The sequence below is a fragment of the Nicotiana tabacum genome, chromosome 9 (assembly GCF_000715075.1).
Source record: "Nicotiana tabacum cultivar K326 chromosome 9, ASM71507v2, whole genome shotgun sequence".
NCBI classification, from domain to species: domain Eukaryota; kingdom Viridiplantae; phylum Streptophyta; class Magnoliopsida; order Solanales; family Solanaceae; genus Nicotiana; species Nicotiana tabacum.
In genome coordinates, this window is record NC_134088.1 from 99,660,169 (window position 1) to 99,686,099 (window position 25,931).

At 35.1% G+C, this 25,931-nt stretch overlaps 2 protein-coding genes across 4 annotated transcripts; one reads left to right on the forward strand and one right to left on the reverse strand.

Annotated features, from left to right (window-relative positions):
• The first annotated feature begins 4,223 nt into the window (after positions 1-4,223).
• LOC107811571 (uncharacterized) lies at positions 4,224-15,733 on the forward strand. The gene is made up of 14 exons (XM_016636532.2): positions 4,224-4,637; positions 6,264-6,427; positions 7,092-7,195; positions 7,986-8,052; positions 9,261-9,353; positions 9,435-9,599; positions 9,686-9,829; positions 9,928-10,005; positions 11,027-11,139; positions 11,230-11,290; positions 12,620-12,787; positions 14,371-14,472; positions 15,073-15,162; positions 15,324-15,733. Exons 1-14 carry the CDS (start codon positions 4,358-4,360, stop codon positions 15,384-15,386), a joined length of 1,692 nt encoding a protein of 563 aa, XP_016492018.1. The 5' UTR covers positions 4,224-4,357; the 3' UTR covers positions 15,387-15,733.
• A 1,837-nt stretch (positions 15,734-17,570) lies between these two features.
• Positions 17,571-24,630, reverse strand: LOC107811581 (OVARIAN TUMOR DOMAIN-containing deubiquitinating enzyme 6). Of its 3 annotated transcripts, none has more exons than XM_016636549.2 (9): positions 24,194-24,630; positions 22,431-23,463; positions 21,961-22,122; positions 19,651-19,728; positions 19,009-19,087; positions 18,743-18,888; positions 18,450-18,515; positions 18,187-18,361; positions 17,571-18,078 (listed from the first exon to the last, which is right to left on the reverse strand). In XM_016636549.2, the coding sequence occupies exons 2-9, from the start codon at positions 23,103-23,105 to the stop codon at positions 17,876-17,878; spliced, it is 1,584 nt and encodes a 527-aa protein (XP_016492035.1). In that variant the 5' UTR covers positions 23,106-23,463; positions 24,194-24,630; the 3' UTR covers positions 17,571-17,875. The 3 variants fall into 3 exon arrangements, with proteins under 3 accessions (XP_016492035.1, XP_016492042.1, XP_016492027.1); XM_016636556.2 differs by having other exon boundaries at positions 22,431-23,291; positions 24,194-24,433; XM_016636541.2 differs by having other exon boundaries at positions 22,431-23,430; positions 24,194-24,433.
• Between the last annotated feature and the right edge of the window lie 1,301 nt (positions 24,631-25,931).

Sequence of the window (25,931 nt, forward strand, 5' to 3'; positions counted from 1 at the left end):
CTCTTTTATTCATCCAATAACGCATTGTTTACCGCTTCATTTACATGCGTGGTATTATAAATAGAATTGTATTTAAGATGAATGTCTATATTTTAGAGAGATTTTAGGGTTTGTTACTTAGTGGCTAGGTCATTTTTCCCTGTAAATGGAGGGTTCTATTCCATTGTAGATCATCCCAAAATCAATAAGAATTCTCTCTCTACTTTTCTCTGCAATACTCTTCTTCTCTTATTATTTTATAACACGTTATCAGCAAGAGACTTCAACCAATTGAGTAGAGGCTTTGGAATACGTGCATGGTGCTCAACTTATACATAATATTGAGCATAATGATTGTCAATTGTTCCATAAACTTCCCTCATGAATAAATTCTGGATTCAAGTTAAGTATTTTACCTTATTTTTCTCTTTTAAATTCTTGAAATTCTATAATTTAATTTTAAATACAAGCAAAGACAATAAATTTTACTTATAACTCGAATAGAGTTTGTAAGAAATTATAACCTCCCGAAGTAACAAAATTTTTATGTTTTGCCATGATCAAATTCATGTATGATTGTGGGCACAAGAAGTGGAAACCCATCCGGTTGAATTTGCTTCATTCTCATTCTCTTAAGAGAATGTGGTAGCAGTAAATGATAAGTCTGAAAGAAGATAAAATTATTACCGTGAAGATATCAATGGATGTGGACGTGGCAATACACGAAATTATAATCGTCATTATTATAGTAATGAGAACAATAAGGATTCTCAAAATACCCTTTCACTTTGTGAAAGTAATGTTTGTCATCAATTTGACATGAGATTTTGTAAAGCAAATATAGATTATTATGGTCCATTCATGATGTGAATGTGACAACATTTGATTTATGAATACATATTCATTCTTGGAAGAATATGAACGTGCTAGTGGCAGTGAATATACTACACTCATCTCTGGAATATGGTTTGAGATGAAATAAGAAAATAATTTTATTATTATTGAATGAATGGTCATTGATCAGGTACCCATTGTGATTATGCCAAAATATTAAGGCAATGAGATTATCACAGGGTAAAAGTAATAGAAGCATCATATCTTGCCTATAATGATTTGAACATGACCATAATGGTATAACTTTCTCCTTGAAAGAGATATTCATCATATGGATGTTGATGAATATGCGATAGTACAAAATTAATTGAGAGCTCTGGAAGAGCAAATTATACTATTTTGGATAAATAAAATTGATTATCATAAGGTATTGTATTGTAGTAAGTTTCAAAGAAACTTATTGAGTTTCTAACGTATTCGCGAAAGCTGTTGGTTATATTGAGACTATAAATAAAGAAAAGATTTAATATCTTCTATTACTACGACTTGTATCATGGTAATATATATATATATATATATATATATATATATATATATATATATATATATATATATATATATATATATATATATATATAAATACACACTTTATTCTCTAGTTTGTACTAAACAAATAAAAGAATGTCACAGTGAAGTAGAAGTTTATTTATATAAAAATTCATATCAAAATAAACTTGGAGTTAATTTATAATTGCACATGTCATGATGTAAACATGAAGTTCACCAATATTGATAATTTATCTAGTTGGCATAACTAGTTTAGCCATATTAATTTAAGTATGATGTGCAAAAATAAAAGAGAATTCACATAGGTAAATATTAAAGAAATAGAAAGTTCTTTACAAATTCTCTTATGTTATTTGTTCTTATTAATTAATAGACCAACTAAAATTGGGATTGAATCCCATGAATGCCGGAAATATCAAAGGTGAATATGAGCTCATTCACCTGACATGTATACGACATAAGATGCATCTACGAGATGGTTACATGTGCGATTATTATTAACCCGCAACATGGTGTTTGCCAGATAACTTGCTCAATAATTTAATTTAGAGCATATTCCATAATTTTTTATTCAAGATAGTTCATCTTGATAAGTTATTTTACATCACCATTGATTTGGCAAAATGATTTGTTGAGTGCCTCCACTTAATAGCTAAACTATTGTTTATGAGAACAAAGTTATCGATATTAGTTTGATATACCTTATATACGAAAGTATATTACATTCTCCCCTCACAAGTGATTCGGGGTAAGGAATCAAATAATTTCATCTTATTATTATTAATGTGAGATGTATATTTTAGTTAACACCATAACACAAAAAGGTGGGTTTCCAAAGTTGAGGAAGCAAGTTGGGTTTTCTAACATGAAGGGGAGACACGATAAACAGTTGAGAAAAAATTACGTGGAATGAATTATTATTTTTACATCTAGACTATCAAATAAGGTAATATGAACATGAAGTTCATAAAAAGATAATTCATCTACAATATATTGCAAAGCATGCCAGACGCATTTGCTGACCCAAAGAAATTAACTATATTCTCATTGCAAACACTCCTTTTAGAATAAGTCCTAGAAGGATAAAGTCTATGGTGTGCCTGAAGCAGATAGACAAATCGGTACCAAGTAAAATTCTCGATGAAGAAGAAGAGCAAATGATCAAAACAATTATAGTAAAGAGACTAGTACTCTAGAAGAGTACATGACATAACATTTCATAAAACCTCACGAGAGGTTCAGGCACCTGAAATGAATGAAGAGATCTTTATATTATGTCTTTATGAGAAAATATTGTAATCGATATAAAATATTGACATCTATGATAGCGCTAAGTATAGATGATCTTAAGCCTGTCGAATACAGACATAAAAATATTGGCCAAATGGAAGAGACAAAATTCGATTAGAATTAGTTTAATATGAAATACATGTAGTTTTAGACCTGCAGTTCAAATACTTGAAAGTATAAAGTCAACGGAGCATTCAATCACTTTTAGCTATCTTATATGTCTAGCATGTCATGAAAACTTGATGTAAATCTAAAGTCCATTTATATGGATTATTTGACTATACTTATATGACAATCCATGAACGATTTAAAATGCTGATAGCATATACAATTCTTGGAGAATTTCTTGGTCCTGAATTACTATATCCTAAGTGCAATTTGTGCACATATGTATTTTGCTATAACTACAAGCATGATAATATGATAGTGAGAATTTTTACCTCTATGGAGATATTGAAAAGGCCATTCCACGATATTATACGAAGACATTACATATCTATCAAGAATGATGATTTCAAGGTGCAACATATTTATTTATGTCAATATGGATGAGTTGTTTATCAAATATTCCCCAATGATATTTTGAAGATGGTGCACATGATTGGAATGCGAATGCTCAAATATGTGAATTGATGTTCTCATCAGGGGGAGTTAATACGCGTTGTACTCTTTTTTCTCTTATAAGTTTTTGTGCCACTGGGTTTTCCTTGCGAGTTTTTTAACAAGGCAACCAAAAGGCGTATTATTAGATATGTGTATTTTTTTTCCTTCACTAGAATTTTTTTTCCACTGGGTTTTATTTTAGTTAAAGTTTTAACGAGGTACATTATGTGTTGAATAGATATTGAAGGGGAAGGTGTTATAAATAGAATTGTATTTAAGGTGAATGTCTATATTTTAGAAAGATTTTAGGGTTTGTTACTTGGTGACTAAGTCACTTTTCCCTTATAAATAGAGAGATTCTATTCTATTGTAGATCATCCCGAAATCAATAAGAATTTTCTCTCAACTTTTCCATGCAATACTCTTTCTTTTCTCTTATTATTTTATAACACCCAGAAATCAATAAGAATTCTCTCTCTACTTTTCCATCTTCTTCTTCTCTTATTATTTTATAACACGTTATCTGGGATACGTGCATGGTGCTCAACTTATACATAATATTGAACATAATGATTGTCAATTGTTCCATGAACTTCACTCATGAATAAATTATGAATTGAAGTTAAGTATTTTACCTATTTTTCTCTTTTAAATTCTTGAAATTCTATAATTTGATTTTAAATATAAGTAAAGACAATAAATTTTGTTTATAACTTGAATAGAGTTTGTAAGAAATTATAACCTCCCGAAGTGATAAAATTTATATGTTTTGTCATGATCAAATTCATGTATAATTGTGAGCACAGGAAGTGGAAACCCGTCCGGTTGAATAAATTATTAATTTGAAACTCAAAGTTAAAAAGGTTCGAATCATTATCTTCACCCACCAATAGTTTCATTTTTATTACAGACATTCATTATTTATTTGTTTGCTTTTATTATTATCTTCATCAACTTCACCCTTCCTAGTGTCCAGACAAACAGTCTATTACACTACGCACTTCTTTAATATATTTTCAGATCAATCCATCAAAACCCTATCACACACACACACACAGAGAGAGAGTTCTGCAGCCATTCTTCAATGGCGAATTCTCAGAGAAGGCTGGCGGCCGTATTGGATCCCGTCTACTATCCAGTAGTCGCATTGGTATTAGTCCTCGTCGCGTGCGTCGACCTGTGCGATGCCATCACAGTCGTCGACGTTTACCGGCTCGTTCAGTACGATCTTTCCGGCGTCCCATTCGGATCTCGCCTCGCTACTCTCAATCACCACGCCGGTTCTTCGCTCTTCGCTTCTGCCGATCTCTCTCGCACTGTACTCATGCTTCCCGTTCGTGAGTTGAACCTCGATCTCATTAAAGGTTCGCGCTTTCATATACTGCTGGAAATTTTACATTCTCAGTACACAAAACTTTGATGATTAATTTAATGTTTCCCGTTTACTAGCCATAGTTCAGCTAGAAGTTTGGTCGTTATTGTAAATGATTTTTATATAGCAATTGATGCATTTACTTGATTAAGTAATAAGTTGAAGATGGATTTAGTGTTCGAAAGTTGCGTTTACCAGCCATAGTTCAGCTAAGAAGCTCGTTAGTTATTGTTAATGATTTTTTTATAGCAATTGATGCATTTATTTGATGAAGTAATAAGTTTCATTAAATGGCATTAAGAGGGTGCAAAAGATAGAAAAGAGAATTTGTGTTAGCTTCAATACATCAAAAGAAACTATGCTAAGATTAGGGAGCTAACGAAGTTCGGAAAATGATGAATGCAATTTACAGGGGTTAGGGCTCTAGCTAAATAGATTAAGTAGACATCTAGACTTTGGGGAGTTGTCTGGAGTTGAAATTCTGTTAGAACTGCTGCGGTTCCTTTCGCACAAACAAGCAAAAAAATACTTGCAGGGATCATAATTCATATCTTCTTGATGGCTTTATCACCTCCGAAATTGAGCAACTTTGCTCTCTGTTAAATTTTTTGTATAATATTATCCGCGCTGTTAGAAAAAACTCTCATTTTTTGCCGTGGCCTCCAACAAAGCTCCTAACTGAGGGTAATTTTAAACCATAATCAGTTGATGGGTAAATTTGGACCTTTTTTATCGAACAGTTTGGAGAAATGGAGTCCTCCTATTTCAGTTGGAGCTCCGTTAATGACATGGCTAATACGAGACGATTTGTTAACAATAAAGGTATGAATGGACTAACAGTGTAGCAAAGGGCAAAACTGAGCAATTTCGAATACTATAAGGGTAAATTTGGACCTTTTCCCTTAAAAAATAAAGAAAAAACAAGGCAAAAGCTAGACACATTGACTATTTTGAGGAATGTGCTTAGTTCATTTTAAACAACTTGGACTTCGAGAAGGTTTTATTTTAAGAATGAAAGTGAAAATTATCAGTAGGTTGACAATGCAGATAAAATATATTGTTGGAAGAAAGGACAAACTGATTGGGAGTGCTACAGTGATTTATGTACCCGCAGGAACAGTCTAATATTCTGGTTTGTTCTCAAAAGCTGAATTGCATTGTAAATAAGTATTTTCAGCAGTGGGCCCCTCCTTTCACTGTCTGGGACATTGACTTCTAATGTCATAAAAACATGAATGCTTGACCTTTGCCTTATCAATTTAAATTGATTGCCTTCTATTGCACTTTGAGATTTTCTTTTTCTTTTCTCTGTCTCGGCTTTTGTTTTTAATGTGATAAGTCTGCTAAAATACTTTTGGTATATACTCTTTTCGAACTGCTTGATTGTTGTTGACTTGATCTGATAGTAATTGTTTTGTTTGTTGGATTGCTAACTCTGCTAAAGGGCATATTAATTTTTGACAGTTGCAGAAAGAAAAACTAATCCAAAAATTCAACTTAAAAAATTCATTGTACAACATAATTGATTCTTGTTTTTAGTGATTTGGTTTTCTTCCCAATTCTAGTTCACTTGTCTAATGGAGTAATGGTGCTCTTCCTGTTTTCCGTTTTATTGCAGAATATATTGGACAAGGGAATCTGTTAGGGGGCTTACTGCTTTTACTCCCTCCTAAATTTAGTCCAGAAAAAGTAGACGCTGCAGTTGGTGATGATGGTGATTTTGACCTTTTGAGGAATAAAGTGTCTGAGCTGGAGCGGTTGCTTATACATGCTAACATCCCTGTGAGGCAAACACATCCTTGATTATCTTTTTTTCTGTGTGTTCTAATTTTTGCTCCTCGTTATGTGTTCAGTGACGTAAATGCATGAGAGTTATAATGCACCTTCATCACGTTCCTAAAGCTGTCTTTGACCTTTGTCTAGGCGCCTGTTTGGTTTGGTTTGGTCTTTAATTAAATAAATTCTTAATACTTGTTTTTTTTTTTGGGGGGGGGGGAGTCAATGTTATTATTACCATTTTTATTAAATTAAGAACACCACACATTAAGAAATAACTCTATGGTCCATTCCAAACTACTTGAGATAATTAGATGGAGCTATATGCCTACATACACCTTAAGATGCATTAAAAATTGACGAAATGTTACGGGGTGTAGCAGTTGAATTGCGATGGAGGTAGTTTAATTCATGTGACCTGTGTCTCCATTTATATGTGATTTTATATAATTAAATTCACTGCATTTTGTGGGAAGTTCTCCCCAAACATTGGACAATGTTTTTGTTCTAGATAGTGTTTTTATTGTACGTCTTCTGCCTTCACCAGATTTCTCGTTTGGATAGCACTTGTGGTTTAGTTGCATCTTCTTCATGTTGAAAGAATTCAACATTTGTTATTGCATATGACATAAATGTGGTGATTGTTTAACTGTATGAAATTTTCTTCCAGTATCCTGTATATTTTGCTTTTGAGGATGATAACATCAGTGCTGTACTAGCTGAAGTCAAGAGAAATGATGCTAGTGGTCAACCTGCAACTGCTACTACAGGCGGGTAAGTTTATGTCTCACTATTATTTTTGAGATAGAAGTTGCCTCTTTCATCTGACAACAAGTTACTAAAACATGACAATATTGGACTGATGTCCTAAAGATCTCTGATTGTAGTCTGAATAATTTTTTCTATTGTTAGTATGCTTGTAAAATTCGACAAGAGTGGGTTGCTCTAGTGGTGAGTACCCTCCACTTCCAACCAAGAGGTTGTGAGTTCGAGTCACCCCAAGAGCAAGGTGGGGAGTTCTTGGAGGGAGGGAGCCGAGGGTCTATCGGAAACAGCCTCTCTACCCCAGGGTAGGGGTAAGGTCTGCGTACACACTACCCTCCCCAGACCCCACTAGTGGGATTATACTGGGTTGTTATTGTTGTTGTTGTAGTATGCTTGTAAAATTTCTTGACTATCTGCAGTCGCCATCATAAAATTAAATGCTTCTGTTCATCCTTATTCTTCAGCTAATTTGACATATTTTATTGCTGCCAAAATAAGATTTAATTTGAGCTGAAAAGTTGGATTACTATCTCTAATGCCTTTATTGTATATGTGCTTGTCCACCAAAAGATACAAAAAGAAGAAAACAAAAGAAAAAATATAACTACATCAGAATGTTAGAGCAACTAGTTGATCGTGCATAGATGTTTATTTAGTTTAGTTTGATTTATATTACTTGTACATGGAACTGAATGAGTATCTGATATTTGACATTGTTTCTGTCATCGTGTTTCAATTTTAATTATCAAACTGGTTTCATTTCCTAGTGTCAATGATTCGGCTGATCTCATATCTACAGATACAAGCTTGTTGTTGTTGCCTCAGATCCTAAGAAAATTGCATCCCCCACCATTGCAAATATTCAGGTTCTAGTTCACCTTCTGGTTCTAAATTGAAGAAATTTGACTTACTATGAATGTTTAAGTTGATGTTTTTTCTATTGACATTGACCTTTCTTAATGGCCTAAAAATTGACATTATTGATCGCTAAAATTTATCGCCCCTTTTTGCTATCAATTGTGGTCACTTTTTCTTATATGTTTATAGGAACTACTGCTTTGCTTTAACGTTATTAGCGCTATTGATAGAATTTTACACCAGAGACGAGGTGGTTGAGGAGGGATTCTTTTTCCCAGAGGGGTTGCAGGTAGCAACGGTTTTAATTCATAGCCCCTGGTTCACTTAACCTTGGGGATATTGTTAGTGATGACAAACTCACTATCACTGGCTCATCACTCTAGAAGAAGAGAAGAAATGAGCTATGCCTTAATTATATCGATTCTGATATGGGTGGACATTCTATATATTATCTCTTGCTCTCTAAGCACTATGGAAACAATTTGTTATGGCATACTTGCTATATCTGGCTCATCGCTCCAGAAAGGAAGTATGAAGCTATCCCTTGATAATGGGCATTTGATCCGCACTGGATGTCCTACCTGCTATATGTTGCTACCCAAGCACTAAGAAAAGCACATTTAGAAGTCCAAATTATGCCTATAGTAACTATACTGTATATGGTTACTAATATATAAACATGGTCCATGTTGATGTCAACTTAGGCAAGGAGGTGGACATGTTTTGCTTGTTTCATTTTGTCATGTAAAGAAGATGTTGTTCTTTCTATGGTTGCTAAAGCCAACCGTATTAGTAGTTGGAAATGGTTGTGGTTCTTCATTTTGCATGCAGAAGTTGCTATAAATATTGTAAATCCCTGTGTAGTCGGTAGGTATAAACCTTATCATTTAGATTATTATTAAATTATTCTTTTTTATAATTTGATTGAAAAATCATTTGAAATATCCCATGGGTTCATTTTCTTGTTGTGGTTAACCAAAATTTATTCTATTGTAATTTTTTAATGTTTTTCCTAGTTACCATAGATTTTTTTACCATAGATTTTTTCTTGAATTATAGGAGAGATGTTCAAATAAGTTACTATAACAATCTAAAATATGTGCTGGTTAATAAGTTAGGTTAATAAATAAAGTTAATTTGATAGCTGGTATTTGTATGTTAATTTGTCTTGCATTAATTATCAGGGATGTTTATTATTATTTATGGGTGAATTTAGGGATGGTTACCAGGACTAAAACTTGACGGAGACTCAAGCCAACTCCCTACTATTGCCATAGTTGCTTCATACGACACCTTTGGGGCTGCACCGGTAAATGATAACTTCCGTTAACTTGTGAACTGCCAGTATACATTATGACATTAGTTGCTTATTCTATGCTAAAATCTACAGGCATTGTCAGTTGGAAGTGATAGCAATGGAAGTGGTGTTGTGGCACTTCTTGAGATAGCTAGGCTGTTCTCGGTTCTGTATTCAAATCCTAAAACAAGAGGTAGATATAATTTACTTTTTGGATTGACATCTGGTGGGCCCTATAACTACAACGGAACTCAGAAGGTGCACTACTCTTTCCCAAACATTGTTTATGCAGAAGTTGCAATTATCTTGCTCTGTCTTTCCAATCTGTAGTTTCCTTTCTTCAGTGGCTTCGAAGTTTTGACCAACGTCTACGTGAGAGTATAGACTATGCCATTTGCTTGAATAGTCTTGGGTCCTTGGGCAGCAATGAGTTACATCTTCATGTTTCAAAACCTCCCGAAAACGCATACATTCAACAAATATTTCAGGTATTGAATGATCGCATCAACTGAAAGAGCCTTGGAGCATTTCAATTTTTTGTTACTTGTACCGCAATCCTTTCTAGTCTAAAAATCTGTATTTGTAGGGTTTCTCTCGTGTAGCAGAAGAATCGGGGCTTCAAGTTGGTCTTAAGCACAAGAAAATAAACATCTCCAGTCCTCGAGTAAGCACACATCTTTCTTTTCTGTTGGTCAGGCCTGTCCTTTGATGTCATCTATATGCAGACCCTTAGACCAGCTTTAGAGCCTCAGAAACCTCTTTCGCAAAAGGGTATTTGGGGCATTGAATGTTTTCCGATGTGGTGATGGAATTTTCATTTTCATGGTGAAAGAAAAACTTTGTAAATGCTTTTTTGTGTGAGAAAATTGACTACTGCTTCATTCGAGCAATTATTCCCCCTTCCCTTGAATCATACACGGACCTAAACTATATAAGGGTATTTTTGTGAAAACTTACAGTTTGCCATTTCTATTGGACCAAATCTGCTTAGTATTTTCCTACTTAATCAATTTGACATTTTTTTGCCATGGTGCGACTCATTAGTGTGTTTTACATAGTGGTCTAAGTTTGTGCTTGGTTGCATTTCTGGTGTCATTTGTAACAAGAGGCATGTTACTAAAAAATGAGATTTGTCAGTGGCAGATCTGTCTGGTCACAGTCACAAATTTTAACAATATTGTCTATGGTGTTTGCTGGTTGAATGGGTGTTATTAGTGCAATTACAGTAAACTGGTAATTTAGTGGCAATGCCAACAGAATCTGGGTGCTGGATATTCTTTTTCTCCTTCAATCATCTTCGCGTTGGCTGCTAAAAATGAACCTTGGCTGCTAATAATTTGTCATTGTGAAACTCAGATTTCGGCATAGTCAAAGTAAACTGCAACATAAAGGAAAAGGGAACCCCAGGAATAGTTCTATGCAGCATTCTTTCTTGGGAAGGAGGAAACCTCCCATCTGATCTTATGTTGGGGGTAGGGTTGAGATTTCCCATCTCATTTGTACTATATTAGAGGTTCCCATTAATAAATGAATAATTGAACAGTGTTAACACTGACTGAAGAATAAGTCATTGAGCTTTGTTCTGTAGTTGAAGTTCAGTTACTCATGCCATTTTTACTTGTTTTATTTTCTTAGGATGCCATGTGTAATAGTTTTACTGTGCTAAAGATACTAAAATGCTGTAGGTAGCCTGGGAGCATGAACAGTTTTCAAGGCTGAGAGTTACTGCAGCAACAATTTCTGAGCTTTCTACTGCACCTGAATTGCTAGAAAGCACTGGAGGTCTGTCTGATAACAGGTAGTGGCTTTGCTACTGATGCCTCTATGTCCTATTTTCAAACTTCTTTGATGGCAATTTGCTGAAATCCTTGTTTCCTGTTCCCCCCAGACATTCTGTGAGTGAAGCCTCAATTATTCAAAGTGTCAAGCTTGTTGCTGAAAGTCTAGCAGTAAGGATCTACATCTTCGCTGCCAAACCTGTTCCAAACAAGCTTAAATAATAATAGGAGTGTGATTTCATAAATCATGAAACAAGCAACCTTCAAGTGACATTATCTTACTTTTCGAGAAATAGACAACTGGGACCTAACTGTTTGAACTTGAAAAAGGAAAAGGGGAGGCTTATTTGGCCTCTCAGGGGACCTTTAAAGCATGTCACATCCACATCTTTCTCTCTTTGTTAAGATATCCGTTGTGTTTAATGTTTTGCGCATATACTGTTTACATAATCAGCATTAACCACATATTTTAATCAACACAAACAAGATAATTTAGAGAATCATTCTTACCTCATCATTCCATGACTCCATTTAATTGACAAAGTTACTCTCATTGAAGGTCTCTTAACCTTGAAAAAAAAGGGGTCTCTTAACATTTTCCACAATCATGTTTAAGTTTTGGTCGATTCCTGGAAGCAATCTGCTAGCTTATAAGTAATATATCTACTATTTTATTGATGTTGCATCTTTTTTTTAAAGAAAGGTAACATTATATTCATCAACACAAAATTTGTGCTGGAAGCCATAATTACAAAAAGACCTAATTACATCTGTCCAAAATACAGTTTAGCTTAATTTGCATCTTTTGTTTAATGAGTCAGATGAACAATATGAGAATTTTACGTGATTCTGTTGAAGCATATCTTTTAGAGATCTTTAGGATGAGGATAAACCTAACAGTTCAGAATAGTACAATCATAAAACTATAAGAGTGAAGTTCGTAGTCCCAAAATTTTGATTTGTTCTCTTTGTTATCACATTTGGAGCTATAATGTCCTGGATTGCTTGTAGTTGTTTAGGAGAAGAGGTATGCATCTGCATCAGGTGTTCTTGTAATACTTATTTTAATTCAGGTCAGTCATCTTTGTTCATTTTTGGCAAAATTAATATGGAGTACAAAGTTTTATGTGCCTTTCTTGAGAAGCTGTATGTAAGAAGATCAGTTTTGGTGGTAGGATCTCTGTTTAGCATGTTTTCACTCATATTGAACAGATCATTTCAGTATGCTAGATATTGTGTTACTAGTTCTGCATTCTAGGAGAAACTTCAAGGATTTTTCCCTAAAAGAGTAAATCTTTCTTGATTCTCGAAGCATGTGTACATCATCTTGCAGCATTGCATGCCTTATTATTTTGTGGTAGACTTTCTGTTATATCAACTAAAGTATGAACCATTGCTTATTATCTCATGAAGTGAGCAATCTCATGGTTGAGAAATATCCTTCTTACATCTTGTTAAATATATGGTTGTATTTTGTCTAACAAGTATCTATTTATACAGAGACACATATACAGCCAGGAAGGGAAGAGCACAAATATATTTGCCGACAATAGTAGTTTAGCTGTTAATCCTTCCTATGTACGGTCTTGGCTGGACCTTCTGTCTAGGACTTCTCGAGTGGCACCTTTTCTTCCAAAGAATGACCCACTCATCATGGCACTTCAAAAGGTACTACCGTTCTTTGCAAAAAAAAAAAAAAATCCTGTTAACATATAGACACACGCATATGCACATACATCTTTGTTTATCATGTATCACTGTCCCCAATGCTCATACGGATCATTCTACTTTATCAGATGATGTGTCTCTTCTTATCTGTTTTCCTTTCCTTTATTTGTAGTTTAAATGAGATTAGCGCCCCCCCCCCCCCCCCCAAAAAAAAATAAAAATAAATAAATAAATAAATAAAGGAGCTACAAAAAATGCTCTTGCTTCTCATTTCTGAACATGCATCAACAATTCTTGTTTCTGGGTGTCAGGATTAGAATTGAACATCTGCCAACTGAACATGCATTGCTCCTATGTATCTGCCATGTTGTATAGTGAACATATTCTTTCTTCATAGTTTTCCAATAACTACAGAATGGATTTAGAATGCTTTACTGGATGATATCCCAAATTGTTTGAACAGACTCCGATCAACTGGCAATGGGATGTTCTTTTTATGCATTTATACAGTTCCCTCATACCAAAAATAATTCAAAGATAGATGGTGACATCTTTCACATGACTCGCTGGTGTTATTATTTCTAGCAGCTCATATTTTTTGAAACAATATTATAATAGCATTTCCTAATCAGCCAAGTTAAACTCTATTATATAAATGTCTTTTGTAGAGACATCTTATGCATTTAATCTTCTTCTAGAACGTTTATCTGTTAGAATTTGTCATCATTTGGAAGCATTGGCTATTTGAGAAAACCGGATGTGTTAGGTATCTTATTCCTATTTAATCTTAAGGGAAAAAGGAAACTGGACTCTGATTTTGGAGAGAATCAGTTCTCTGGCTGGTAATGACATATGTGGAACCATGTGAGCTCCTCCTTTATCTTCTGCATGCCTCTCCTTTGTAACATGGTCGGAGATAAAGTTTAGGTCACAACTAGTCTTGAACCACTTGGTTATGGTGACTATTATGTTGGTACAAATCAGCCCAATAGGACAAGGATGATCTAAGAAAGACGAGGATGGGCTAACAAACTTGGTTTTGCTCGGTTGCAAACTAGTTGGTCCATTGGTGTTATGCACATGTTTGACCTGTTATACTCCTCCCTGGATGTAAGATTTTGGCTATTGGTCATTAAGCAGATTTTGGTTCTGGTATATTATATTTAAAGGCTTTTCTATTTATCCAGAAAAGGAATTCCTTTTTGAGGGCCTTCTGTTGGTCCAAATCAACCCTGGGACAAGGATGTTCTGAAAAAGGTGAGGAATGGGCCAACCAAATTGAGCTGGTTTTGCTTGGTTTCAAACTAGTTGGTCTATTGGTTTTATACACATGTATGACCTGTTAAAGTGCTCCCTGGCATTTGAGCTTCTGACTATTGATCATCAACAGGTTTTGGTTCTACTACAATATGTTTGAGGGCTTTTATTTGGAAAAGAGATACTACTCCAGCACTGGCATATTTATTTCATAATCATTTAAGAAAAAATAACTCTGGCATTGGCATAAATCAATTTGAGCTCCTTCTGGTAGTCGTATCTTTTTCTCTCTCATTTTCATCACGTGTGAAACCTATCTCTTGCAGGAATTAGCTGATCATACTGCTGAGGTGAATATACAGCATGAGACTCTAGATGGAATGTTTACTTTTTACGACTCAATTAGTGGCAGGTTACATATATATCAGGTGCGTAGACCACTCCCTCTTCTGTCTCCTTGCCACCACTACCTTCCTAGTACTCATGTCTATAATGGTTTTTGTATCTAAAAGTTAAAAAGTCAAGGAGGTGTCTGCGGAAGTTAGATGGAGGAAATATCTTGATAACTAGATCAATATTTCGACGCAAGCTACCTTTATAGCAATGTCCATTAAACATAGAAAACATTAAAAAAGATGTTCTTAAAATGTACTTATTCAATCCCAATAGATTAAATCCGGTTTAACTGCATGGTTGTGGGTAAAATGTTCAAATATATTATAAAATTTAGTTTGATAGAGAAGTGTTGAAAATTGTGGTTCGGTAATCGGTAGTAAAGAAATGAGGTTGTTAGTGTACAGTACATTTTATCATTGATCATAGTTGAATTGTTTAGGTCCAATTATAATTTCAACAGATAGGCCTATTTTGTTGAGGCCTCACTTGCCTAACGTGGCCGTTCTGTTTCATCTTGCACCTCTATTAATCTAGAGTCATATTACTTGATTTACCTTTGAGCTTATTGTGGCAAATCATGTTCCTCATCATTACCTGTAGAAATCTAACACCTTACTTTCTTCTTATTGTAGGTTGCCAGCGTAACATTCGATTTGCTTTTGCTGTTAGTTCTCGGATCATACTTGATTACACTTTTCAGTTTTCTTGTCATCACCACCAGGGTATGACTCTTAGTTTATTAAATCCCTGATTATTTCCTTCTGGTTTGCTAATTTTGTGTTCCTCCTTAAACCCCTTACCACTAAAACAAACTAAAACAAGGACTGGAAAAATCTAATGGAAAGAAAAGAGAACTGAATGTGACAATGGTATTGCTTAACAGGGTCTTGACGATCTTATCAGTCTGTTCCGCCGTCCTCCATCTCGGAAAGTGAAAACTGCTTGATTTTCGATGCCAGATAATTTCAGCTTCAGGCTCCAGCAAATTGTGAAGCTGGCTTTACGTTTTGTAGGCTCAAGGAAAATCGTCCTTGGATGAGTTGCTCCCTATTCATCTGTAGTTCAATGTGTCGTAGTTAGAAAGTTTTTAACGTTCCATGGGAGAAATTACGCATTTTTTGCTTTGATAGTGAATTACGTATTCATGAATTTTTTGCTGAGTTACAAATGCAATTCTCATAGCCGGCTACTTAAGAGGTCACAGTTTCGAGCTTCCTTGTATAGACTATTAATTTGTAGACAGTTAACCAAATGAAGCTATGTTCTTGAAAAATAAGATGCTTCAAAATGGCATATCACTGGGTATTATTTTATTTGACAGGCAATTCGTTTGTGGAGATGGTATTAGACGCTTCTACTTGGTCATGTCTTTCATTACGTTTTTTGACATGCCCTCGCGTGATTCTTTCTTAAATGGCCCAAGCATGTGAATTTTTTTTATTTAACTAGCGGGTGACAAATGAGACAATTACTTGGGATTTCTTGCTCTAATGCCATCATGAAGTGTGTAATCATTTTATCAGAAGCTTAAGTTGTTACAGTATTAATTTAACTATATTCTAACAAAGTTTTTTCAGTAAGCTATTATTTCCTTAGCCTCAAAAAGAATGGTATGGAATACTTCCTCATAACTTCTAACATTCACCTCTCTCTCCCCAAAAGAACATTTGTTGATTTTCAGAATTTGAAAAGCTGTCTCCAAATGGGCCATGTGACTGGACCAACACACTATAGATAAGGATATCATCAAAGAAAACTAAGATGAATTTCCCCAAATGTGACTAGAAAATATGGTTCATTAAACTTTGGAATGTGGAAGGGGCATTTGTGAGACCAAAAGGCATTACAACAAACTCATAATGACCATGGTGTGATCGGAATACAGTTTTCTCAATATGGGTGGGACACATTCTAATTTGATGGTATCCGGAACTAAGATCCAGTTTAGCAAAGAATTTTGCTCCACCTAGTTCATCCAACAACTCTTCAATTACTGGGATGGGAAATTTATCTTTCACTGTCCCTTTGTTTAATTCCCTATAATCAATGCACATCCTCCAAGACCCATCTTTCTTCTTAACCATCACAATAGGAGAGGAATAGGGACTCACACTAGGCCTAATAACCCGACTGCAGTAACTCTCTTATCATTTTCTCTATTTCATCTTTTTGGGTGGCAGGGTATCTATAGGGCCTCGCATTAATGGGAGAACCCCCAGCTTTCAATACAATTCTGTGGTCATGTCTTCTATGAGGTGGCAATTCACCAGGAGCATCAAAAATAGGAGAATACTTATCAAGTAATTGCTGTAAATCAGATGGTAAATTCTTACCATTTACATTCAACTGCATTTCTGATAAATTCAGATTCTGAACAGCTGTGTTCTTCACAAAGGTCACTGTCATCATACTTAGTTATCATACTTAGTTGGGCACTTTTATTCAACAATTTTTGTTTGTTGTTGTCTATTCGGATATCAATTTTCTTAAGGATTTAAATGTTTGAAAAGGTCTTGTTAATGAAAAAGTAATTCAACTTTCTATGCAATGTTATTCTCATTGGAATGGAAAAGGTGCCGAAGTTAGTAATTGTTTGGTTTGATAATTTTATAAAGTACCTCGAGCGTAGGAGATATTGAATTGCTCCAGATTTGAGCTTTTAAGATCTTCTTGCTTAAACCCTCGAGGGAAGAAATGTCACCTCCTTACAATTATCAAACACTTGCGTATATTTCTATCTTTATGTTTACTACTCAAACACATCAACGAACGCGCTATTATCTCAATTATGCGATAACTTTTCTCATGGGACAAGTTAATTTTTATCTCCATTTTCATAGCTTTTTTGTTAATTATTTCTACTTACAAAACGATGGTCTCCCCCATAACTCTAGGGACACCTTTTGCACTCGGTAGAAATGAACTGGAAATATCGGTTTTCTATAAGGAAAATAAAACCAAAAAAGCCACAGAAAAAAAAACCCAAATTTCTGAAATTAGTTATGAACACGAACAGATATCAGATGCCTCAACTCTATACATCGCAGTCTTAACACGTTCTGCTTACGCGAAATAAAATGGAAACAATCGATACAGATTTGGTGAATTCAATCAACACGTAATAGTCAAGTACCATAAAGACGTATATATTCCAAAAGGTTTTATTTTTATAATTGGGAAAACAGGAAAAAGGACAGATTAGTATCAGAACCCTTCCGTGTAAACACTATGTTCTAAAAGAAATTATTCATAGAGATGCAAACATTCCTCTACAAGAAGCAGAAAGCAGCAAAGGAAGAAGATCAGGCAACACTTCGATGGTAGATTTAAGAATGAAAATACTACGTTCGAGGTTTCCAGAGACAACGCTATAGTTATACTAATAGGGAGAAAAAAGAAACTAATATCTCATTTGCAAGTCTTTCTTGTTTTTCCTCATTCAGTTGCTTTTCCTTTACGTCTGCTGCTACTGCTGGTTTCAATGAGATAACATACCATTGAATCCACATCATCCCCGAATATGCTATAAGCCTCTATTACTCGCGCATAGCTAAATCCCATCGACAGCATAATCTGGATGCAGTCACTAAGAACTTCTCGCCCCCCACCTTCTTGCTTCGCTTCACTTCCTGATGACCCTGCAAGACCATAACCAGTTGAGTCTTATCACAATAGAAGAACAAACAAAAGAATCATGAATTGTTCACGAATGCCAATTCCCCAATGGAGTGCCAGCTCGAACTTACTAGCTCCTGATGATGATGGTTCAGCACTAGAAGTGGAAGATTCTCGACAACCAAACTGCTGCCTGAATTTGTCATTGGCAATATACTCAGCCCTAGAAGCTTCCATTACCATGCGTTCTATCTCCTTTTCAGTGAGCTCAAGATCAGAATAAAAGCGTCCTTCTGCCAGAAGTGCCTGAATTGAACCATTTAACATAACACGAAACCAAATGATTGCCCGGTTTGTGAAAGTAATTCAGATCGCGAGTTTTAAGGTTACTCACATTATCAATTTGCTGATCCTGTTGAGCTTTTATTGCTGCTTTGACCTGATCCTTATCAACGTTCCTCTATAACAAAAAATAAAAATAAATAAATAAAATAAAATCAGAAGGTAAGGATGGAAAACAGATCTACTAGATGCTTTAGCTAACAAACTACAAAGTTCGTAAAAAAAAAATAACATGACCCACATAATTGAACACCCAAGAGCTGTAGGCACAGCCAATGAAGTTTATCCAGTTTCAACAGCTACAGAAAGTAAACATCATGCCAATTTGTAGATAGGAAATTTTACCCCTTGTAGAGAGCTAAACCCAAGGCCAGCACCAACTGTTAGTCGACGTGGATCAACAAGAGAGTTGTAATGATTTCCATGATGATAGCTGAGTCGAATAGGAGGGCTGTCTGTATTGTAACTTCCATGGAATGTATTGATTGGTTCTGCATTAGTGAATTCCACAAATTAAATTCACGCAGCGCACACATAGTCCACAGAAGCTTGCCTAGTAGCCATAGATTCATTACTGATATTTGAAAAAAGAATAACAAAAGAAAAGTTACCTGTGCTATAAGAGTATATGTGAATAGGGCGATTATACATTTCACACAGAGCTTGAATCTCCACATTGTTGCCATAAACCTACAAAGTCAATCATGAGAATCATTATTTTGATGGCCCCAAAAAAAGGATATGGGAAAGGACAAAGACATGCATGAAATACATATATGTCAAACAGACAAACAAAACAGGAGCCACAGCAAAGGTCACACAAGCTCTTGAAAGATGATATAAGCTCTTTAACTTCTCTAACATCCAGTTTTTTTTTTTTCCCTTTTTTCGATAAGAAAACGAAATAGAAGGTGGTTAATCATTGGACGCTAGACTCGAACAGCAGCCAGAATCTCTTTAGCATAAAGGTTTCATAAAATGAAGTGATTTAAAAGTAATCAAGAAGCACAAATGTAAGAGCATAAATGGTGAAAAAGGAAAAGGAAAAAAAACTAAGTACAGCATTACTATCTTCCCGCGCCCTTAGCAATTTCTCCAATGGATGCATAAACCGAGTAATCCAGAGAAATTATCTCTAAGACCATAAAGTGGACATACCTTCTGCAATGTATATTAATTGCTTAAAATTTTTACCAGTCTGACAGAAGCAACAAATGGGACAGGGAATACTAGTGAACTACAACATGACGTACCTTGTCTCTCCTTTTTCTCTTGCAATAGGAAGTGAAACCTTCAGTTATAAATTGAGAGAAGTGGTCCCTTTCCCGCTCCTATCACAAAGAAGCTCATCGAGTATCAAATAATGAGAGGGATGGTAAATAGGTTTTGCAGAAAGATACCAATAATTAGGAGAACTTATCAGCCTTCAGAACATAAAAGATAGTAATATAACTTAAGTACTCCAGCCACTATGTACACATGGATGCCTTTACAAACAATAGTGTTTTTATAGTCACTGTTAAGGTCTTGGATGCCAAGGGAACACAAGACACCAGTTGACGATGCGAAGTCCACTTAGACCTTTTTTTTTTTGAGAAAGGATTGCCATACTGACTTAGATTTCTGCAAGAAGCTGACAAGATGAAGTGAAAGACCAGACAAAGAATACATGCAGACATACCTACAAACCTGCTAGCAACTCCCACCCCTCAAAAGAGGGGGGGGGGGAGGGGGGGTGTTACAACCCAACTCCTTTATTCATGAAACTCTACTAGTTGATTTTTCACTAGTTGAATAACATAAGCTCATGCACACGAAACCAGAGAAATATATTTACCCCACGGGTGTGGCCTAGAGGGTAACATTGCAAGAAAACCAGAAATTGGCAAGCAAGACCAGGGTAATTATTACTCCATTTGTTCCATTTTATGAGTCACAGTTTCCTTATTAGTCCATTCCACAGAGAATGACACATTTCTATCTTTAAAAGCAATTTAACTTTAAACCTCCCATTTACCCAAAATGGCATGATTTTATAGCCACAAAATCTCATGACATGTTTAAAACCACAAGTTTCAAAGGTCTTTTTTATTTTTAACTCCGTGGCTAGTCAAATTAGGACACATAAATTGAAACAGAGGGAGGATTAATAAAAAAAGCAGGGCAAAAGTTGCAAACCTAACAAAGTTTAGCATATTTAGAGAGCTGATCATCATTGGTCACAGGGTATGCAAGAGGGCGAATCATAAATGGCAGCATGCTACCTGAAGATGATAGTAGCTCCTTTGCCATGTAACAGGATTTATTTGTATAGACGCCGGGGAATTTTGATGTGTATTCCAAACACAAACCACCAATTACTTAAACACCTTTGTGACAAAGTTAGCATTACAAATCAGCTAAACATATTTCTAATGTCTTCATTGCCTATTATGCCAAAAAAAATATTAAGATAAATTACGCATCATCTGCATTAACCAACTCTTGTATTCCATGTTATGAAATTTCTCTCCATTCAGTTACAAAATTTACTGCTTCAGTTTCTGTATGGGAGACATGCGTGTTTGGTATGCTGGCAAGCATTTTCCAGAAAATGATTCATATACTCTGTGGCAGAAGTTTCTTCCTTCACAACAATCTCAACTTTCTTTCTTTCTTTCCTTTTTTTTTTTTTTTTGGGATAAGGCACAACTATCTCAACTCTTAACTTCACATCACTGCTCCCACCAACACTTAAAACATTACTTTTTTTTGCTGAGAAATAACACTTAAACGTTGTTATCAATCTTTAATATAAAAAAAAAACCATAAAAGCACTATCCAATTTGCTAACGTTGTTATCAATGCTTAATAAATGTTCTTTCCGAAATATTTACCACTGTCCAACCAAACACCTGACAACTAGAGAATAAATCATTTTTTTTTGATAACCGTGGTGTCCGGGCCAACTTGCGCACAGCTCGACTAATTTCACGGGGTACCTGCCACCTCCCACCAGCCACAGGTACGAGGTAACTCTATCCACCAAGGCTTGGATAGATAGGAAGAAAATACCTAGTATTTGTCTCCGCTGGGATTTGAACCTGAGACCTCATAGTTCTCACCCACTTCATTGACCACTAAGCCACACCCTTGGGTGCAAAGGCATGATATTGATATCCAACAATGTCACCAAATCCTTTGCTCATCACATAATATTTACTATATATTTTTTCTTTTGGATAAGTGAAAAGAAAATCTACTATCAAGCTATCAAATCCTCTCACTATATTTTACAGCAGATATCTACTTCTTTATGCTGTCCATGCATTTTTATTATATCCTGGCCTGTAAATCCTGTAGTTCCACCAATTTGATAACTACGAAATCAGCAATAGACTAACAAAACCGAGGTTCTCCTAATGGTAAAAGGTTTCTTATAAGCATGCAGCTTTCCTACCTAGTAATATCAAAAGAAACTAGAATCAAGCAAATAGAAATTTTAACCTAGCAACGAAAGAAAGTAATACAATCATTATATCTTTACAGGGACTTCAAAAGTGACGCCTTGGTAGAAAGATTACCATGTAGTCAATGCACATCTGCCTGACCAAATCATAAGCTTCAGAATCACCATATACTTGGTCAGCAACAGCACGGAAGAGACAGTTCCCATCTTCCAACATTTTCTTAACTTCTAAGCCTTTGGTTCGTCTAAGATCCATTTCAAACTGCTGTTCTCTCTCCTAAAACAAAGGAAACATGTTAACTTTGCAAACTGAGACATATTGAAAGCCTTGGTTATTCTCAAATAGACAAGATACAGTGCCTTCTTCACTCGAGAGCAGAATCTCCACTTTCTAACCTTTCTCAAACTTGTCAATTGGGAATGGATGATCACTAAGTGATTAAAATGCATAAGGTACGTGAACTTTAGTAAATATCCTAATTATAAATGCTACAGAGACATAGTCGATTCTTATGTCCCAAGCGAACAAGAGGGGCATAAATTATCCATAATCTACTATTTAATTGATAAAATGGTGGAACATACCACATCATCATATGAGGATCCAAAGCTGGGATTCTGCTCATCAGCACTATTATAACCTTCATCACAATGTGATCGTGGAGAGGATGGCCTGGATCCAGCAGGTGAGGTCCTAGTTGAGACAGTAGGTCTCCCAGCAGTTCCCCTAGATGATCCTATACGGCCAGCATGTGAACTACCCAACGGGAATCTTCTAGGACTCGAGTTTAGTGAAGCAGGTTTTGGTGGTGGGACAGGAGGTGGAGGTGGACATGAACTACATATAGCCCTCTGAACTGAACTTCCCTCATTTTCCACTTCCACAACTCTCAAACCATCATATTCCCTTGCCAGGCCCTCACTGACAAAAACACCGTCTCTCGTCTCATTATCAGCAATCTTTTCCTCAATGGTGCTTTGGTCGCTACCTAAACTATCCAACAATCCATCGTCAACCTTAACACCCTTGTAGTTTGAAGAACCAATGGAGAGCTCTTCTAAAGCAACCTCTTCTTGTATTTCTTCTACGAATTCATCATCTTTCGAAGCTGATAATACCTGACTGTTACTAGAAGCCTGTGGCTGGGTTGGAGCTGAAGAAGAAGACGAACCAGGGAGCGAAGTAGATGACCTGTTCTGATTTGAGGACGAAGACGATGAAGCTCCAGCGGAACCGCGCTGAACCAGTATCCGAGTCATTTGGGGTAGTCTTCTTCAACCCGGGACCTATGAAACACTTGAGTTCTCCTTTACCCGAAGTTAGAAAAACAAAGAGCTTGCTTTGAATTTGTCACGCTTCCTGGCCTTTGGAGCGGTAACACCAATACCAAGGCTGAATGATTTGTCCCAGCAGTCCACTTCTGTCTGATACTCGCGAACTAATTTCTGCATTCCCCTAACAATTCTCATGAGACCTTGACCTCCAATAATCTTATTTTGAAACAAGAAAACCTCTTTTCCTAATGGTACTCAAAATTACTCAAAAGTAAAGCCCGAAATACAAAGTTCACCTCCACTATCACAACTGCAATCAAGACCATCAAATCACCACAAAAGGCTAAGAAAAAACAAAGTTATACCCCAGAAAAAATAGAACAAATATTACCCAATTCACTTCACTTAACCACAAGAACACTGCAATATCAAAACCCAAAAATTCAAAAAGAGAATCTATGATTTCATCATATAGCTAATACATTACTCCCGCTGTCTCACTTTATCTGACACAATTACAATTTGGAGAGTCAAAGGAATTCTCCTTTGACTGTGATTTTTTTAAATGCCTTTTAAATATCTTGAATTGTTAGGTACTATGATTTATACTAGTACTTTTTGTGTAGTTTTTAAATATGTACATTCTATTTAAAAAAACTTGAAGATTCTATGTCCGGGTTCTCACTAAGAATTAGACAGTATGAGCCTCATACTCCGAACCGTATCACATAATGTGGAATGGAGGGATTTTTTTTTTACACTTCCCCTCTAATAAGCCAAGCTAGCCTCAAGAAAATCAAGAGAATTTGGAGAAAACCCCCCAGAAATCCACACAAAAATCAGAGGGGAACACACAAATGATCATTAATTTACGGGGTAAATAAATAAACACACAACCCCAATTCTTGGAAAAAAATAGAAACTTTACCACAAAGATGTCAAAAATCAGATTTCAAGAATTCAGCCTAATTACCGAAAACCCACAAACAAAATAAACAAAATATTAACATAAATTTAAATAGAACATATCTCAAAATACAAAAACAATTCCAAAACCCTAGAGTTTGACTTACTTGATTTAGAATCAGCAGCACCAGCACTAGCACCGGCTAGTAGAAGATAGGGTTTTATTAGATGAAAAATTCTGATGAATGGGGAAACTGGGTACAAAATAAACTTCCAGGTAAAGGAAGTATACGTAAACAGATTATATACATGTGTGGGTAGAGAGAGAAAAATGGGTTTTCTAGAGAGAGAGAAAAAGATGGGGTAAGTGGGAAGAAGAAAATGGGAGGCTGAGTTTCTCCTATCTCAAAATTTTAGGCAATTTTTGCTGTTAAATTTTGAGTAACATTTTAAAATATATCTTTTATAATTTTTATATAACAAAAATTCTAATATAAGAGTACTGCTATCTTTTATATAGTTTTAAGAGATTGAATTATTTTTTTAAAAAGACTAAATTAATCTGATCGGATTTAGTTTTGCAAATTTATCAAACTAATGCCTTGTAATTGGAAAGGGTCAATGCAACTCAAATAGAAAATAGGAGGTGAGAGTGCAAACTTTAGTTGAGGCATAACAATATGAGGTAATTTCTTATTATATATTTACATTTTTTTAGAGAGATAGAATTATCCGACAGGTATCAATAGGAGTAGTTGTAATCAAAAATTCATTTTTCTCTTCAGTTTATTTTATATAACGACGTTAGACACGAGATAAAAATTTAAGGGATATTAGCGACTAGTCCGTCTGAATCCGACTAATCTTGCAAAGGTTTTACTAGTAAACATAAAAATAAAAACTTTTATCATATATCAAAAGTAATAAAATTTATAGTCTTAAATATATATAATGATATTTCTATGCTTAGTGCTATAATCATATATCATTACAAGCGAAATAAATAATTAAAAATTATCGACTTTTTAAATATGAATATTTCATATTTCCATAATAGATTAAAAAGACAAAAGTACATCGAACATGAAGCATAGGATGTAGTATATGAAAAACGTTAATAATTAGATATTTCGGATTCGTGCCCTGAATATGAAATCATCTTTATTAGAGAACATTTTGACTCCTAATTTTTCGGCATGAATCCGGATTAATCAAGTCCCAATATAAATACCCGATGCCACCACCACTACCACCACCACCAATAACAACAATAATTCAGTATAATGTCCGAAGAGGGTAGTGTGTACGTAAATTTTACCCATATTCTGAAGTAGAGAGACTATTTTCGATAGACTCTCGGTTACCTCCCTCCAAGATAACTCCTCACCGATTACCTCCCTCCAAAAGAACTACTCACCTTACTTTTACTTTTGGATGACTCGAACTTAGAGCCTATTAATTTATGAGAAAAAAATATACCCGACACCAAGTGAAAAAAAAACGTCAAGTGGAGTGCACGTGTCGAAATGTGGAAGGTTGGTGTCACGTGTGTGATGTTGGTAATGTGGAAAAATGGAAACTGGAAAAAGTGATGCTGAAGTGAAGAATCTAATATGAAGTCAGACGTCAGATATTCATTAACTGAGCAGAGCAGGTGAGCTAACTTTTCACATGCGTTAGTTTGAAAACTTAAAAAGATAGTAGCAGTACTTATGAGTTAGCAAAAGCAACAAAAAAAATGTTTTTTTTTGCAAAATCTTTTATTTCTAATTTCATTTTGTTTGGCATTATTTTCTTATAGCGTGTTTGGTCAAATTTTTTAAAATTAGCTTATTTTAAAAAATATTTTTCTTAAAAATACTTTTGATAAAAAATAATTTATATTTGACTAAATAATTTAAAAAT